The following is a 19,895-nucleotide window of genomic DNA, read 5'->3' on the forward strand; positions in this document are numbered from 1 at the left end:
ATATTGAAAATGTTTTAGTACAGCCACCTTCATCAATTATTTTAGCTAGATCTTCAGGATAACTTGCTGCAGCTTCTACATCAGCACTTGCTGCTTCACCTTGAACTTTTATGTTGTGCAGATCGCTTCGTTCCTTAAACTTCATGAACCAACCTCTGCTAGCTCCCTAATGTTCTGCAGCTTTCTCATGTCTTTTAGTCTTCACAGAACTGAAGAAAGTTAGGGCTTTGCTATGGATTAGGCCTTGGCTTAAGGGAAGGTTGCAGCTGGTTTCATCTTCTATCCAGACCACTCAAACTTTCTCCATATCAGCAATAAGGCTGTTTTGCTTTCTTACCATTCATGTGTTCACTGGCATAGAACTTTTTATTTCTTTCAAGAACTTTTCCTTTGCATTCACAAGTTGGCTAACTGTTTGGTGCAAGAGGCACCTATAGCTTTTGGCCTATTTTGGCTTTTGACATACCTTCCTCACTAAGCATAATAATTTCTAGCTTTTGATTTAAAGTGAGAGATGTGCATGTTTTCCTTGCATTTGAACATTTGGAGGCCACTGTAGGGTTATTATTTGGCCTAATTTTAACAGTGTTATGTCTCAGGGAATAGGGAGGTCTGACGAGAGGGAGAGAGATGAGGGTATAGCTGACGGATGGAGCAGTCAGAACACACACAGCATTTTTCAATTAAGTTCACCACCTTCTATGAGCGCATTTGTGATGCCCCAGAACAATGACGATCGTCACATCAAAGCTCACTGTGATGTAATAATGAAAAAGCTTGAAACATTGTGAGAATTATCAAAATGTGACAGACACGAACTGAGCACATGCTGTTGGGAAAATGGTGGTAACAGACTTGTTCAACACAAGGTTGCTTCAAACCTTCAGTTTTTAAAAAACGAGGAATCTGCAAAGTACAATACAATAAAGCAAAATAAAACGAGGTATGCCTGTATGACATAAATAAACTAATGGAAAAGGCAGTAAAATCTCCATTAATATGTAACAAGGAGACTAGAAGTGAACACTAACATTCATTATAAAATATTTAGTATTTAAAATTATTTATAAAACAAGTCATTAAATAAATCATATTTACAAATCATAAAAATATAAATTTGTGGTCCCTCATTGTCTTCCCTTTTACACTGAGTATTGTTATCTAATAGGTTCTGTAAGGATCTACAAAGTAATCACAAGATACTTACATGGTGTAGAAACTATACTTTTTAGAGGTAAGAAAGCTTAGGGATTTAGAGGCCATTTAGTCTAATTAATTTTTTTTTTTTTTTTTTTTTTTAGAGATAGGGTCTTGCTGGAGTGCAGTGGCACAATCACAGTTCACTGTAACCTTGAACTCCTGGGCTCAAATGATCATCCTGCCTCAGCCTCCCGAGTGGCTAGTACTACAGTTGTATACCACCGTGCCTGGCTAATTAAAAAAAAAATATATATATATTTTTTTGTAGAAATGGAGTCTTGCTATGTTACCCAGGCTGGTCTTGGAGTTTTGGTCTCAAGTGATCTCCCTGCACCAGCCTCTCAAAGTGCTGGGATTCCAGCTATAAGGCACTGTGCCTGGCTAACATGTTTATTTAAGAGGTGAAAACAAAAATCCTGAGCTATAGCGAGAATAACTTATCTTGATAACAAAATGTGCAGGATCAGCATAGACCTGGAGTTCTAAGTTCTAGTCTTGGCTCTGTTAATTGTTAACAGTGTAACCTCTGTTAATATACTTACACTGACTGAATTTTAGTTTCCTTGTCTGTAAAATAAGAGGGCTCCATTAGACGAACTCTAATGTACGTGCAATTGGAAGGCATATAACTTGTCCTGAGGCTAGAATCATATTAGCGGAAAAACATACCACCTAGGAAAAAGCAAAGGAGGCAGCTATGAAATTAGGGACCTGATTACCTTTCTGTAGGTGGGTTCGTGCCATGCTTCCATTCCAAACAGCAGGCCCAAGGATGGACTGTGTCCACATCCTGCTCAGGGACTGTGAAGGAGGGCAGTTGGGAGTTGATCACCCCAGGCAAGATGCTGACTTAGCAGAGAATCAAACACCTGGAGAGCCATCTGGACACTAGCTTACACAGCTTCCTCACCGTGCCAGGCAATCCCTCAGAGTCCATCCTAATGCCCAAATATTCCCATACGCTCGCATCACGCTTCATGTTCTAGAAACAGTATTAAATTTCTTTCTCCAAGGGAGGAGTGCCTCCTTAACAGGTGCTTCTGTCTTTGTAGTATGTGATTTCTGCTGTCAACAATTATAATATCTGAAAATTCTATTTTTTAGGAGCCTTCATTTTTCCAATCCTGATCCTGAGATTTAGGTACCTGGCCACCAGGTGGCATTTGGGTGCCCTGATCTCAGGGTCTACACCAAAAAGCTCTTGCCAAAGGCCTTTTTTTGCCTTGTGTGGCAGACTGCTAGTTGTCCCGCAATATCTATCTATTCCTCCTGTTTCCTTGATAAAAAGGCCCTAATTTTTAGCTAGTCACATTTTTTTTTCTGGGAATAAAACTACATCTCAAAACCTCTTTGCAACCGAGTGTGAGTATGTTTTCACCAATAAGACATAAGCAGATAGAGGATGCAAGTCACTTCCTAACAAACATCTTTATAAGCCAGCTGACACCCATTCACCATATCATAGGTTATGTAGTCTCAGGTTGCTGCAGAGTAATGTCCTCTTTTAGACATGGTAGAGAATTTATGTGCAGTGGAGCAGAGACTGCAGCAACTACAGACTTCAGCCACATAACTTACTTCTCTATTATAAGACAGCAAGAAAACAGACTTATCTTCCAGCGTCACACAGCTGGTATCCAGAGAAGGAGAAAGGGATACAAGTATGTACACTCTGAATATGAACACTACGCTCTCAAGCTAGAATGCCTGCATGACGGGGGAAATTCTAACGTAAAATATGTTGCCATGAAGCGTAATATCAAAAATAACACAAATGCTCAGGCAATAAATCATCAAGAACCGATACCAATTCAAGCAGTTTCCTAACCATATGAAAATAGAGTGACCCCTCAGAAAGTTTCTTTTTGAAAATGCTGCCCCATTCACTCTTCACTAAAACGTTCTGAAAATTTCTGACCTATACCCAATCACACGAACACGCTGCTATGGGAAGACACTGCCACTCGTTCAATAGTCAGCTCACCAAGGATGTGGATGAGTCAACACTCAAAAGCTGCATGTGTCATGAACTCGGCGCAGAAGTTAATGAGTATTAAAACACGAATTAATGTTCTGAAAATATGTTCTTTGAATGGCAAAGCCTATATGCTAGCAAGCACAAATCAGCTATCACTAAGATTAGAAAAATCTGAATTAAAGGGAAAAAAAATCCCACTCCCTCCACCCCAAGGCATGTTGGTAAAGCCAAAGATTCTTCTTACTTTAGCATTTTGGCTCGGCTGCAAAGCAAACCGCCTTAGGGATGTTACTGATGTTTCATATGTACTATAGCAGGTAATCCCCAGAAAAGCCAAATTCCTATTAAGTATAAGAGAACAACAGTAAAGATAATAAAATCAATGTTAACTACTTATAAAATCTTTATTATTTTTCCTTTGTATTAAGTTTGCTCCCCTTCTTAAAATATGAGTACTTGGATTCTCTTAATTTATACTGACTTTTATAAAATGTAGATGCTTGTTAATGGAGTTGATTCAGGGTATAGACTCAGTTAAGTGTTCTTTTCAGGTCTATAAATTTTGTCTTTCATTTTGCAAGAAGAAAAGCCAATCTCTAGCTGGCTGAACAATGATGAAACACTGAGGAATCAAAGTGTATTTTTGCTACATTAAATTCCTTTGTGACACCACATTCAACCACAGTACACTATTCCATCAACAGAGAAGTGCCCCAGGCAACCATCGCACAGGGTACTGACAGTAGGATTATTATTTTCTTGAATTTACTGTAACAAAAAAGCAGAAGCAGTCTTTGAACAAAGGGCAGTGGTAAAATTGTTCAGGAATCTCAGTGGGGAACTGGGCATTAAAAAACACCCATTCCCTCAAAGCCCTGCCCAACTTCCATCCCTCCTGTGAAGGCTTCCTCCTTTACCCAAGCCAGGATGGCCTCTGACCACCACAGCACTGACCGAAGCCTGTGCCTTTCCCCTGACCACTGTGATAACATCCTTGGGTTCTTCAATCTTTTCAGATCTGTATGTTTCAACTTTCTAGTCAGGGGCAGTGCTTATGTCTGGAATTTCTTTGTATTCAAACAGTACCTGGCGTTGCATATCATACTATGAATATTTATTGATAGGCAACATTTAACTATCATTTCCCTATTACTTCACTTTGTTTAAAATGAAACATATTGCTGACTGTAAATGGAGACAGATTTTTCAGGTAAATTCACTTACCACCAAATCTGTTTTACAAATATAATTTCTATGTTCAATATTTCAACTTCTTTTTAAAAGACAATGGCACACAAATTTTAATCAATATTACGTGGTTGTATCATTCACAATAAAAAGCAGGAAAAAGATGAATCAATTGCAGATTTGATAAACCTATCTAAAACTGAATTCTTATCTGTGTTCCAGATTGGAAGATAAACTGACAGTGTTTCTAGGATCGGATTTTCAAAATTGTATTTCTGGTACAGATCAATTTTCTACCCACAGCTATAATCAGGAATGGATGAAGGCTGTATAGAGAGCAGCTCTGTTTGTGTCTGTCTGTAAAATATGACACCAGATCCCTCACCTTCCCAGTCGAGATGCTCAGGGTCTTAAGGGAATATATTAACAGATCACACAAAGAGAAGCACTCTGTGGCTCATTTAGCCATGTTTCTTTGGCCCTTCTCCTTCTCCTTGGCTGGTCTATTTTATCAGCTACACCACCAGGTAGGCAGTGCCATTAAAAGAAGTTCTTGGTCATAGTGTTGACTAACCATGCACAGTAATCTGTGCTGCAGTATTCACATCAAAATGATAATATGCCTCACGGAATGAACAAAGAAATGAAACACAGCCTGGGAGATAAGATACTCTTTTCAAGTCACCTATGAGGTAAATATAAACCCCAGGGTTAAGTGGAATCAAAAGTAACATTATCCTAAAGTAATTGAAAATGAAAATAAAATGTAATAGAAGCAAAAATGTGGCTTCTATTACACACCTTTAGGATGCTTTCCATTCATCCACAAATCCCTCTCCAGAGTCTGCTTTTTACAATGGGAGGTCATTGTTGGCAACACTGCCAAGAGCCTAATCAAAATGTGAGAACATCTGTCACGCTCTCATTGCATGTCAAAGCTCTGCTGCACACATACACTTGAATCTAAACCACTGCACAACAGATTTTAAGACATACAAGTCAATGATGTTGTGACATCATATTGTGCTTCAAAGGCACCTTTTACACAACGAAAGAATTCTATTTTAATAACAGTACTACATGTATGAGGTATATAATTAGTAGATACAAATCTTCTATTGGCATTATACATACAGGCTATACCCTGTTTATGGGCAAAGTTGCATTTTCTAAATATGGAAATGAAGAGCAACGCATTAAGATCTGTACTATCCAGGTACTGTTTAAATATTTACCATGAGTCTTTTTATTCCTCCTATTACAGCAGTACAAATAAAAAATTGTAAGTATTTAAGAGGCTCAATGCCCGGAACTTTTGTTTGGCACAGGGAAATTCTGGGAGTGTTCCAGTGCCACAGGCACCTGGCAGCGCCGAAGCGCATGTTCTCCAGGTTTAACCTGGACATTCCAGGCTGCTATGTATGTGGCTGTTAGGTTTGTATTCCACAGAAGCACTTGCTTAGCTGCCGTTTTATCTTTTCATTTGTAAATGAAAACAATATATATTAGGTGGTAACTAGCTTGTCATCTATAAAGAATATTACCATTATCAGAATAGGAAAAAAAAGCCATCTAATAGGGGAAACACCCCAATCATACTAAGCAGTAAGAGGTATTTCCCTGGAAGAAGCGGCCTCCCTGGCAGCTGTCATTATTATAGGGGTCCCTCCCTTCCCCGGACTCCAAAGGCAATTATACACTTGGGTACTAAATGTCTGTGGGAAGTGGAAAAAAGGGGAAAACAGTGTCTTTTTTTACACAGAGCTGAGCCCCCTCATAGACATGAGAAGATTAGGATCTCTCTCGGGCAACCCTACCCCGTCCTACCTAGGGCAGCTGAGACTCTGCTCTTGAGAGCAGAGGAGAGAACACTTGCTGGGTGCTGCCTGGGTGTCCCTGACATTCCTGATAGGAGAGGCACACCTATCCTTGCTGGGGATACCCAGGCAAGGACCAGAACTAGGCCCTGAGAAAACCAAATGTCACAACTGATAGGGACACATTTTCTACAAATTAGAGAAAAAAAAAGAGCAAAGAATGCCAGACTAAAAGTGAACAGATGTTAGAAGATTGGTATAGGATGAGGGTGAATTTATGAACCATGAAAATACCAGACAGGGGCTACAGGCCCCTACAGGATCTCGCTCCAGGCAACGGCTCACCGTGAAAACAAAATAAGCAGCAGCCAAATAAATAGGAAACTAAAAGTCTGTTACATTTATTTCTAACGTTGATTGAAAAAAATAGATTATATTCTATTGCCAGATCTTGGATATACCTTATCTCTTAATAATCCCACAGGAATCCTAAAAAACAGATACTATCAATCTCTACTTTACAGTTGAAAAAACTGTGGCAGAAAGGTTAAATGACTTGCCCCAGGTGGATTTCAGGCCTGTCTGACAGAGCTTCTTGACCCTGTATGTCTTCTCGGCCCTGTATGTCTATCAAGAATGTTGTACTTTTAAATGCTATTTACATAGATGAAGATTCTGCAAACTTTTTCTTAAAGGCCATATATTAAATATTTCAGGCCTTCTGGGACATAGAGTTTCTGTTGCAACCACTCTAAGTGCCAAAGCAACCACAGGCAATATGTAAACAAATGGGCATGTGTTCTCCAATAAAACAGGAGGCCAGTTTGCCAACTGCTGATGTAGAACAGGGGCTGATAAATCATAGCTCTACACCAAATCCAGCCCACCACCTGTTTTAGTAAACAAAGCTTTATTCATGATCTAGATGTAGCCTATCATCTAGACCATTTCTAGACAATTGAAGGGTAATTCACCAAGCTATAATAATGCCCTAGTTTCACAGAAACATTGTGGGGAACATCCAGCGCTCTTTATTCTCATCTTCCTTCACAAACAATGTTCTGATTCCTAATCTGTGGCCTGTGTGGTCCAGCCCTCCAGGTGGGAGGGGCCTTGATAAACACCTGGTGCCCTATTGGTGACCTCTCATTGCAAAGGAACAGAGACATTCTTCGTCATCATCAATCAACCAGTGATTCAGTTTCTGGAAGACTCAGTACCCTTGGGGAGCTGAAAAAACAAAAAAGGAGATTCTTAACCTGAAAAGATGGTGGCCAAAGACGAAGCTTGTGGTGACATGACAATTAATTAATTTATTCATTCAAATGTTTTATTGAGTGTCTACTCTGTGTCATGCAGAAATGCACATGAACTTCAGACTAAAAACACTGACTCACAGCACTTAAGTCAATACTTTACATAGAGCAAATCCCCATGTTATTTACAACACCAAAAGACCTGAGCTAGAACACAAACCATATTCAAGCAAGCAGATTGACACAGACAGAAATGTTACAATAGGAGCCCCAAGAGAAAGAACTCCAGCTTCCTGTCAAGAGTAGCAGCCATAGGAGCAGAACCTGCAGGCTATGGGAGGGCAGGGACTATGCCAGCTCACTGCTGAATCCTGAGTGTTTGGCTCAATGACCGTCAACCGTGGGGGCTACAAAATACTAGTTGTCATGAATTACCTCCACTGCTTCTGATAAGCTGCAGTGTGAATGGCCCAGCCTGAAAGTCAGACTTCCTAACTCTCACATTAACGAGATCATATTCTCCATACCTGGACTGTCTGGTAATCAGAAGCATCAATTCCTTTTACGGTCACCTCTCGGAAAACTCTTGGCTCCAGTTCCTCTTTGGTAAGATCACAGTGATAAATGATACCTAAAAAGTAGAATAAGGCTTGGTTTAGTCTACGGGACTCACTAGATTCAAAGGGGGCAAGGATCACAAACCACAACCAAATGCCAGCAATGGCAAGAGAGGATCATTTATCAGGGACTTGGTTAATCCCCACCACAGTCGAAGGCTCACTGCAGACAAGTGCTTAGAACAGAGTCTGGCATGAGGGGTGCTATGTAAGTGTTCATCCTCATCATCACCATCTCATGCAGCCTTCTTTTTTATAACACCAGTAAGTGTATACATTTTAGAAGATTCTAATGCATTCTGTGAATATGAGAAAAGGTGAGAAACCTAATTGCAGAAATTTAACTCGTCTTCCCCAAGCTGGGTCACTTAGGAATGCAGGTCAAAAAAATGGTAGACTTCATCTAGTGCCATTTGACCTGGGAGGTGACTGACAAAAAACTCAAGTGATTTGCCCAGGGTCAAGAGCCAGTCAGGGGTCTCTTGACAAACACTCTGGGGCTCCTGCTACCTCGCACCTACCTATCTGTGGACACTCATGTGGACAGCAATCACGGACCAAAGATGATCAGTAGATATTTCAAAATTGCTTTTCCAATTTGGATTGTCCCAGTAATTGTGCACGACACAAAATGATTAATATACATACTAAGAATCCCAGCGTATGTAACACTAATTAAACATTTCCCAAATTTAATGCTACTACTTTCTAACATTTAAGAACTAAATCAAAGAAATAATAAGACAAGTCATTAATGTTTGAAAACAATGACACTGCTGTGGTTTATAAAACAGAATTAGTCATCCACAGAGTGGCTGGTGTGGAAATAGCACCTCCCCACATAATACTTTGAACATATGCTGTCAAGTATATGAAAAATTGATTTAGTGATCCCATCAGTACTTGCTGGAAAACCAAAAACCAAACGGTACTCCCACAGAGCACATTTAAATGGAATAATCATTATTAAAATGTCAGTCCTTTCTTTCTTCTCGACTCCTCTGTGTATGCACTTCACTAACAGCTGGGAAACAATACGCTGCCCCCGACCAGAAAGGAGTAATACATTTAGATCCGTGAACAGCACAGCTGCTAATCCTTATGAATGTTGTCTCAATTCTCATGATTGCAGACAAACTGTTTTAAGGTTACCATAACAGGGTATACGATCAACGCTGACAGTAAGATGTATAACATGACTCAAGTATTGACTTTCTTAGTTTAAGTTACGCTTGGATATTTGTTAGAATATACCTTTATATATACTTCCAATTGCATTCTATGAGCATGTATTCCAATTTACCAGATATAATGAATACTGTACTTGCCTAAATAAATGTAATCTTGGGGTAAAAGGCTATCTCTTGTGGTATATTTTAATTTTTAAGAGCTTCTTGATCAGTACCCGGTGCCCCCCACAAACACAAAAAGCATGTGAATCCTTGAAAAAAAAGTATAAATAATCAAACAACAACAACAAAAAGACAACGTGCAGACCAAGCATGCACCATTTGAGCACCTGCCTCACCCTGGCATCACCACGACCTGTAGTACAGCAAATGACAAAGGCCTAGGGAGCCAAAATTCCCAGCTCTGAAAGTTGCTAGCTCAGTGACCTGAGACAAGGCACCAAAGTACTAGAATGCAAGTTCTGTAGTGAAAGACAATGAGTAGGAAATATACTCTAAATGCCTGTTTATCTAGAAAGGTTGAGACATCAAATCTAACCACAGAATGAAATAAATATGCAACAGGGGCTGGTTACTGTACACGGAAAGAGTTTCAAATGCCTGACCTCCCTATTCTTCTGTCCTGTGCACCAGAAGTGGTACCTTGAAGGAGGCTGTGTTAAACCTGAAGGTACTGGCACTTAATATATTTTATTGATACTTTCTGTTTATAGATCCATCTAGGTTAGCCCATTGCATATTCACAGCATAATGTGAATCCCTATAATCTAATGATGCTTTGTGTCCCATCTGATTTGGCTCAGAGGATAAGAACAAGGAAGGTGGGGTTTGAAGAAAACATCCTAGACTCATAAACCAGAGTTGGTCAGGTGATCGCTAGGAAATAAATTTCAAAGTTTAAGGGTGAAAAAAGAGAACTGAACTGTGGAAGTCCCTTAAGGCCAGAGAAGGTATCTGGACTTGAGAAGGAGGCAGGGAGATCAGTTGGTATGTTCCCAGTGTAATCTGAAATAAATGTAAGGAGAAGTAGGAGTAGTCAGGAGAAAGAGAGACAACTCTAGGAGAACCTACCAAAACAAGAATCAGGGGATCCAAAAAGTCACGTATGTAAAAAGGCAGCAAACTTTGTAACCCATGGAGATTTTGTTTTAACTGATTTTAGGCTGGGTTTTAACATTATTCAAAGAAAAAAACAAAAACAAGTCTCAAAAAGTTTTGCCTTTCCCTGATATCCGCGAACTTTTCTATGATTTCTCACCCCTGACTCCCAGAGCCATGCATATGGGACTGCTCTACTGGATTATTACAACACGCAGGTCTGGAGCTCACCCTAGGCAACTCTCCAAGGTTCCACAAGTACAGAGTTCACCGGTTCAACCACTAAGTGGTTTGAACCACAGAGAATAAGTGCACTGTGCTCTAAGCTGCTATGGCTGCCTGTTTTCTTCCAAATGTGACTCAAGGTGCCAAAGTAAGTCATAAATGGCTTGGGCTCAAGATGTGTTTTCACCATGTACCTCCGAGGAAAACAAAGTCAGCTGGTGTGCACCTGCCAGAGGTATCAAATGTCTGCAGCAGGAAGCTGGAGCTGCAGTTATTTGTGACCCTGGGGCTTTACATATAATTGAGTACCTCTGCTCTTTACTGTAGTAGTGAACAGCTAGCCTTCAGACACCAGTGCAAGACTACTTGTGAGCCGATGTGTATATACACACACTGACAATCCATGCTTTCATGAGATCTAATCTAATTATCTGATGGCTGTTTTTGCATTTGGTCTCACAAGATCTGAATCCGGAAGCCCCATTCTCTGGTTTTAGAAATCAAACTGCATTCGGGAGAGAAAAGAGAAAAATGGAGGCAAAACTAGTAAAAGGAGACAGACAAAGCTTGGTCAGAAAATTAAAGCTTGGTCAGAAAATGCCTGGCAGTACAGAACGAGGAACACACTTCTCTTTTCAAATTTCACAGCCACAGTCACGGGTAATATTTCATTGTTTGGCACAGAACCCAGCATTTTACACTTGGACAATAAGCCCTTTCTTCCCCAGGTAATGATGAGCTTGTTCCTGACAAATGGTCACATGCGGTCACTGAAGGAGGTTTACAGGCCTTTGGGGACTCCAGCTTTTATTAAGAGCAGGTGAGTCACTCTCACTGCCCTCCTCATTGCCCTTTATCCATTTAAACTATTTAAGATATGAAATTTTCCAAAGTAAAACTTCTGTACCCAGTGTAAATTTGAGGAAATAAACTGTGGGCCCTGCAGCAGTGAGCTAAGAATGGCTATCTAGAAGAAATGATTTTCCTCATCTGTCCACTGGCTGCTGCTGTACTCCAGGTTCTAGGGGGAAGAGGGAATGGGGGGAGGTGCAGGACACCCTGAAGTCGAATTCTCGAACGGTCGCTTCCTGGCTTCTGGCCCTTGCATGGTTTCCACATTCTTGTGGGTGCTTTTCCTAGCTTCTCTTGATCCGCTGCAAGGTGCTCGGGAAAGTAAAGCCTGGCTAGGTTTTCAAGGTATACTATCAGACCTATTTACAGAACATCATTCTTTTGGTTTTAATAACCCTGACAGCAACCTACCACCACTATAAGATTCCTTATGGATTGCCTGCTCTGTGACTCAGAGGCTCAAAATAATAGTGATGAGACATCACTGTCAACTGGCCAAATCCCAAGAGGAGGACAGGGCCACTTGAGCACCTGCCTTGCTCTCCCCTAAGACTGCTTTTTTTTTTGTCTAATGACCAAACGACTGCAGCAAAACTGAGTGGGACAAAAAGCACTTTGGAGGAGTTCAACATATGTGCATAAGGAAAGTGCAGACTTTTTTCAGCCAGATTGCTTTTAGGACAGGGTCTGCCTGGTCAACTGCAAACTGCCAACTGAGCCAGACTCCTGGGACAAATCACAGTGTGTGTATGGCCATGACGCTACAAAAACAGTGCAGATGGACAGAATGGAGGAAAAAAACAAAACAAAGCAAAATGAATGTGACCAATTTTTTTTTTAAGTTAAAAAGAGAGCTATGTTTACTTTGGGGAAAATTAACCCGTACCATGAAATGTAAAACCACAACTTAACAAGTGTTTCCCTTTCCTACTAGAACCAAATAACACCCATGTTTTCATGATGTAAGACTATACTTTTAGAATTACATTTTATTTCAGTTTAACAACAGCAGAATTGATTCTCAGCTTATTCCAGAAAACATTTTTTGTCAGATGTAGCTAAAGATTTTACATTTTGTATCTGCACTGTGTTCTCATGCATATAGGCCAAAGACTGAATCAAATGTTGTATTCATTGGTACTATTTTTTTTTTTTTTGAGATGGAGTCTCACTCTGTTGACAGGCTGGAGTACAGTGGCGTGATCTCGGCTCACTGCAACCTCCGCCTCCCGGGTTCAAGTGATTCTCCTGCCTCAGCCTCCTGAGCAGCTGGGACTATAGGCGTGCGCCACCACGCCCAGCTAATTTTTGTATTTTTAGTAGAGACGGGTTTCACAATTTGCCCAGGATGGTCTCAATCTCTTGACCTTGTGACCCGCCTTGGCCTCCCAAAGTGCTGGGATTACAGGAGTGAGACACTGTGCCCGGCCCATTGGTACTAATTTTTAATCAATCTAGAACGTTAGCTGTTCCTGCCTCCAGAAGAACAGAGACTTGGAATATAAGATTAATGAGAGTGCCATTTTAGGCGTTTACATTTCCCTTTGTTCTGGGCATCTGTTCTACCGTTTTATTCCCATTAAGTAATTTTGGCTATAATATAGCATATGTGATTTTCAATAACATAGCATTATACTTCCATTTCCCCAAAGAAACCCAAACACCAGTCTGATTTTTAAAGTGAACAGCAACAGTGAAAAAACATTTACCTGGAGATAAAAAGGAAGTGAACTGATAGAAGATTTCAGTGTCCTTCTTCTGACCGCTGTACCCTACAATGCTGCCGACCTCGAGCGGGAAGGTCTTAAGGAGAGCACCAGTAGTCAGGTCGTGGAGCTGCAGAATGTTCTTGACGTCATGGAGGTAGCATAAGACCAAGAAGTTGGACCTGACACAAGCTATCCATTCTGAAAGGATAAGAAGAGAAAAAACCTAATGCAATTTAAAAAATTAATGAAAACACATTTAATTGAGCAACAGTTCCAGAGCTACACATAGGGCTATGTAGCAATGAGACTTGCAAAGTCACTTTTACATTTTTTTTTTTTTTGAGACAGGGTCTTGCTGTGTCGCCCAGGCTTGAGTACAGTAGTGCAATCTCAGCTCACTGCAACCTCTACCTCCCAGGTTCAAGGGACTTTCCTGCCTCAGCCTCCCAAGTGGCTGGGATTACAGGTGTGTGCCACCATGCCTGGCTAATTTTTATATTTTTAGTACAGACGGGGTTTCACTATGTAGGCCAAACTGGTCTTGAACTCCTGGCCTCAAGAGATCTGCCCACCTCGGCCTCCCAAAACTGTTAAGATTACAGGCGTGAGCCACCACGCCCAGCCTTATAATTGGTTTTAATCATTCATCTAGTTCTCAACATATTCCTTTAATAAATGACTATTTTATTTCCCAAGGAAATAAAATACTCTTGGGCCAGGGGCTTTTGATGACCTAGATAATGTGTGGAATAGTAACCCTGCCTTCCTATTTTGTGCCTATTATCATGCTATAGGAGCTATAAGGAGGAAAACAATAAAAGCCAAATCACGGTTCATGTCTGACAGGATTGTTTATTAGATAAAAATGTAATAAGCCCTTGTTATCCACCAGATTCCCTGCAAAGTGCTAGAGAGACAAGTAGTAAGATGAGGTCGATTCTGCTCGTGAGACAAAATCATATAAAAATGCAAGTAATAAACCATAAACAAGGATAAGTGACTGGTGGGTTGAGGATCCAAAACAAATGACAGCCCTAAAGCAAGGGCTGAATTGAGTCTCAAGTGCAGGAGTGTGGAGATGGAGGGGAAATGGGGGCTAGCAGGAAAAGCACAGCATCCTACTGGATGAGGTGCAGGAAGATAGGCGACTCCTGGCATGAAGGCCAGAGCCAGGAATGAGGAGAGGGGAAAGGAATAGAAAGGACAGAAGGAAGACTGGTAAAGAGAACAAACGAGAGATCCGTTTTCAAGAGGAAGTGTTGTTCAGTTTGGGGCAGATGGAGACGCTGGTAGTGGCCTGATAGGCCATCCAGTGAGCCAGGTAGAGAGCAGTTTAGTTACCTGTGACTGTGGAGCCACTGTTTGAACACAAGGGCAACATAAAGATGGCATTAATAAAGGATGCACGTGTCTAACAGCTGAATGCAGAACAATGGAAGTCTACGGAGGGGAGAAGAGTAAGAGCACTATTGCAACAAGCCGGGGAGAACACCACATCAAGCGGGGGATAAAGTCTGGGCAGGAAAGAAAACAAATGAAAGGTATTTCCCAAGAAGAATAGCCAGGGCTTGATGCCTGCAGGGATATGGAGAGTAAGGTAGAGAAATGAGTTCTTAACTCCCGGGACTGCAACTTTCAGTGACAGCGTTCAGTGACAGAGCTGGGAGAGTAGGAGTGAGAGGTGATGAGGAAAGGAGAAAACGAAGGGCAAGCACAGAGGTCTGCCTGAGGTAGGGCCAGGTCACCCAGAGGGAGAGACACTGCAGCAAGTGGAAGTGAGGACAGGGCTGCAGGGGACAGGTCACATGTGCTGAACAGACAAGCCTTTCTTGGGTTTCATGTGGTAGGGTGGGGTTCTTGACACTGCTTATTTTTATAACCCAAGAAACTAGCAGTTCATGTTTTTAGGATGCTAGAATTTACCCACATGAAAAGATGTTGGAAAGAGGGAACTCTGAGGATCACCAGGGGCCTTGATCTTGGGCTGCTGAGATTACTATGGCAAACTTTTTTTTTCTCAAGTGAGGACATAAAGAAGAGCTCATACAGCCAAAAGTAATTTGCTCATTCTCCAATGCACTTTCTTAAAAAACCTCAATCAGGCAACATATTTCATATGGCTTAATGTTTTAAAGAGACCAAAGTATGGGGGAAAAATGAAGTAAATTATAGCTGTCAAAGAATAATCAATCTGTATTAACTATGAGCACATCAGAATTATAAAACAGACAGAAGTGAATAACAAAAGGACAAGGTGATTTGTAGACTGTCATTAATAAAAGCTCTGACTTTACCGCTGTACTTTATGACTCATCTCTAGTTTTTATTCTCAATAGGGCGCTCTGTGCTAATGATATATGGTACATTCAAATTCAACCATGCTTCTCTTTAAATTGATGAGTTCTAGTGAACACTGAAGGTTTCCCCTTTCCAGTCTGAAAATCTTATAACCTTTCAGAAGGAAGGTTATACAAATATATCACCCCCCAACAAAATCTCCTAGCATTAATTTGCATTTCATTACATCTATAAGATGGGATGTCACCTTAAGGCATATAGTTAAAACCCCTCTTTTGGCTTTAAATGGCAGAAATTCAGATGCCTTGGGAAACAGTTACAACATCCATGATGGTGTCCTATACAAGAATCACTGTTTAATCCTGACTTGTGCCGGAAAACTCCTGGAGCACCTACATGAAGACTTATGCCACCCAAGTCTCATTTGGATGCAGCAACGCATGAGGTCAGTGCATGATGAACAGTGCTGAACCTGGCATGCAGGAAGCCCTCACTAACTGCTGGCTGTAACTACCCTTAGGGGGACATCCCTGCCTCAGTTTGGACAGAAGCCATCAGGCTATCAAAGTGACTAGAAACAGATTCACTAAACAAAGATACTGAAATAAATGGTCAAAAATCTGTTCTGTGACTCGTGGGTCCCTCGCCCAAATATAAATAAGGGTCAGAATGTGAACAGAGGGTTTTGAGGAGACAGGTGATAAGATTTCCTCTTGTTCTTGCCTGTAAGTCCCCCACCCTATGGGAGGGTGACAAGATTATTACCTTCTACCAACCCCAGCCTGACACAGACAGAGTACCGGTGCCTGATCCAAACCTGCAAGTTAACGGGACTGTGCCTGGAAATCCAAAAGGCAGGAGAATGGCCAACTACTTCGGAGGAAGAGCCTGGAATGGGTTGCTGTCTCAGGGTTACAGATGTGAATTTCAAGCAGGCATGCAGTTGTCTTGGGTCCTGTCCAACAGAACTGCCTACAGGGGTGTGGAGATCTAAGTACAAGAGGGTCGAAGAATGCAGTCAGGTGCCCAGGGGCTGAACAGACTCTCAAGAAAAACCCAGGAGTGCTTTCTCCAGGGCCAAGGGACCTGCAGAAACAAGGGACCAGCAGGAAGTGCCCATAGCAACCTGTGACCCCGAGAGAAGCAGCTGGAATCAGCTGCTCCCCTGCCACCCCCAAGCAACGCTAGGTTTAAATACCTTCCAGGCACAGAAAGCATACCACCTTGAGCAAGGGAGAAACAGTTCCTTATTGATCAAGGACCTGAATGTGGATCTGCCTGACTCCAAGACCTGTGCTTTAATTCACTGAAAAACACATTTTAGGACTGCTATATCTTAGACAGGGCCACTCTGCAGATCTCAAAGGGGACTTTTTTTCCTCATTATATACCATATATTTTGCATTTCTAAATGGTCCTATTTTATCCTCATTCTACCCAGCAGCAGCAGTTCACCACCACCAAGTAAACTCATTGTCTTCTTTTGTGTAAAAAACTGACCCCAAATTAATGAGTTTTATTGTAGTCAAAATCAACTTTCATGCAATAAATAATTTATAAAGCAGCATATCATTTTTGGAAAAATCACAGAGAATGAATAAAAGGGAACTGAAAGGCTCTCTGTGAAACACAACTGATACGGAAGTGACGTTCTCAAGAGGTTAATGTAGTTCACTGCACAAAGCAGCAATCGTGATGGGTTTCAATTCAATCTGACAATAGTCTATTCCCTTTTCTAATAAGAGGGCTCTAAATCCACACTAAGATCAACAACAGGGATAATGCAAATAGCCAAAGGTTACTCAAAAGCTTAAAGCTAAGGATTCTAAATCTAAACAGTTTTAAAAATTAAATGTTCATGATTATTACCAGATATTAAGTATACAAAGACAACTGATATATTTGTTTAAAAAGCAGTACTTTGGAAGTCTGAAATCCTATCTTTACAATTTTTATGAAGACCTTGCATTTCTACATGATATAGTACTAAGCTACAAAGATATCACACAATGAAAACTTGGATGAACTATTTAGACACTTCATTCCTGATGATTACAGGTTGAAGGTTTTTTACCTTGTAACAGATCACTAGAGAATGAGAGATGCACTAACTTGTTGATGTTCTCATCAAAAACAAGAGCACAATTTTCAAGTCACACGTGTTCTCACCTAAGACATCTTTCTCATGCTCAGGAACAAGTACTTTCCACTTAGACTCTTCAGGATCCCTGAAGTCAATGTTGATCACGCGATAGTTGGGAGACTGGCGATTCGTCTTGAATGTGAACACCGTCCCCTCATTGGTCACGTAGTCATATTCTCCTTCAAAGTTGTCGATCAGTTTTACCCACTTCAGGATTCCTGGCAAGAGACCAAGCATTCTCATCATCTCTCTAATGTTTAAAAATGGTGTTGCTTTGTGTGTAGGGAGGGGAGGGTGGATCTTTCTTATCCTCAAAACATAAAGCAGAGATATTTGGAAGATCTAGGGCATGAAAAGGAGCAAGAACCAGTTGTGGGTGAATTGAAAAATGCTAAGGAACCCCTGAAAAACCCGGCAAGGAGGGGGGAATGAAGGACCTCTCTTCCCGGCCCATCACCCCCACAAGATCTGGTAAATCCTCTTCTAACTGAGCCGGCCTCAAATCTGGGCACTTCTCTCCACCTCTCCTGCCATCACACCATTCCAAGTCGTCGTCGTCTCCCTCCCAAGTCTTTGTGTTCTACAGCAGTGGCTTCCAACCACAGACACTTTCACCCCCAGGCAACATCTGAAAATGTCTGGAGACATTTTCGGCTGTCACAACTTGAGGGTGGGGCTACCACTGGCACCTAAAGGGTAGAGGCCAGAGATGCTGCAATGCACAAGACAGCCCTATAACAAATTAGCAGCCAGCTAAAAAGGTCTACAGTGCCAAGTCTGAGAATTCTTGGTCTATAGCATTAGCTTCCTGCCTGGTCTTCCCACTGTCACTCTTGATTTTCTCAGTATGGCAGCCACCAGAGTATCTCAATCTTTTAAAGTGATCCATGTTAGTGCCCTTAGAAACTTTCAATGACTTCTCCATTATACTTGAAATAAAATCCAAATTCCTTCCCATGGTCTTGCATGCTACAGTCCTTTCCCACTTAGCCAACTGCAGATGGTTCCAACACTTGCCTCACTTCCTGTCCTTTACTGGCATTGGCCTTTATTAGATGCCACTTTTAATCGGCACCCAGTTTGTTTCTTCACAGCACTTCTCTCAAGATCTATTCATTTATTTATTTTTGTTGAAAGATGAGGTTTCTCGGCTGGGCGCAATGGCTCATGCCTGTAATCACAGCATTTTGGGATGCCAGGGAAGGCAGATCACTTGAGGTCAGGAGTTTGAGACCAGCCTGGCCAACATGGTGAAACCCTGTCTCTATTAAAAATACAAAAATTAGCTGGGCGTGGTGGCACATGCCTGTAATCCCAGCTACTTGGGAGGCTGAAGAGAAGAACAGCTTGAACACAGAAGGTGGAGGTTGCAGTGGGCTGAGATTGCGCCACTTCACTCCAGCCTGAGCAGAGTGAGACTCTGTAACAACAACAACAACAACAACAACAACAACAACAACAACAGAGATGCGGTCTCTCCATGTTGCCCAGGCTTGAACACAGTGGCTATTCACAGGCATGATCATAGTTCACTGCAACCTCCAACTCCTGGGCCCCTAAGATCCTCCCTGCCTTAGCATCCTGAGTAGCCAGGACTACACGTACACAACCTAGCACCCAGCTCTTTCTCAAGATACAATTATGTATTTATTGGCTTATTTTTTGTCTTTTCATTCACTGTTTCACACTTGGCACAAAACTGAGTGGCAGGTAACTTGAAACATACAAAATAAAACTTGCATGGCATAAAAGGGACATTTTCCAGTCTTTAATACTAAGAACTAGAGATGATCATCACTAAAGTAAATCTTCAATACGTCCATATCATCATCATTTAAATAGCTCACTAAATGCCACTTTTAATAAAGTTGAAACCACTAAAATCCCTTGGAAAAACATCTGTTTTACCATGTGTTTGACACAGATGATGTTCAGAGAACACCTCAAAAGTTCTATAAACAAAAAAGTTCTATGACTTCTCAACTACTAAAAGGCAATGCCTGATCTTAGCTATTCTCCAATTATCTACTTTTAATTTCACAGTGAAATTGCTACACTAATTTGGGTAGTTCATTTCCATTCCTTGAATCTCTCAAGGCAATTTTACATTCATTATCTCATTCATCTCTGCAGCATATCTTCATATGATTTGTTACTGAATTAAACTTAACAGGGAAATAAATTCCACCATAGAGTTCTGTGGTCATATATGTTTGGATTAAAACCCCAGTTCTAACACTATTTAGTTGGGTGACCTTGAGCAATCTCTTTATTCCTCGCTAAGCCTCATTTTCTTAACTGTAAACTAGGAATAATAGGTAAAT

The 19,895-nt window shown here is 41.1% G+C and overlaps 1 protein-coding gene across 5 annotated transcripts in view; it reads right to left on the minus strand.

Annotated features, from left to right (window-relative positions):
* Positions 1–19,895, minus strand: part of PREP (prolyl endopeptidase) — a 127,618-nt gene that overhangs the window by 38,068 nt on the left and 69,655 nt on the right. For all 5 annotated transcript variants that reach the window (XR_010158129.1, XR_010158128.1, XR_010158130.1 and 2 more), the window contains 3 exons: positions 17,598–17,789; positions 13,131–13,328; positions 7,967–8,070 (listed from right to left, as the gene is read on the minus strand). Coding sequence is in view for 2 of the 5 variants with exons in the window: in XM_518657.7 (XP_518657.2) it covers positions 7,967–8,070; positions 13,131–13,328; positions 17,598–17,789 (494 nt within the window). In the remaining 3 variants the exon portion in view is untranslated. The remainder of the gene's footprint in view (positions 1–7,966; positions 8,071–13,130; positions 13,329–17,597; positions 17,790–19,895) is intronic.

Source organism: Pan troglodytes, chromosome 5, assembly GCF_028858775.2.
Source record: "Pan troglodytes isolate AG18354 chromosome 5, NHGRI_mPanTro3-v2.0_pri, whole genome shotgun sequence".
Lineage (NCBI taxonomy): Eukaryota > Metazoa > Chordata > Mammalia > Primates > Hominidae > Pan > Pan troglodytes.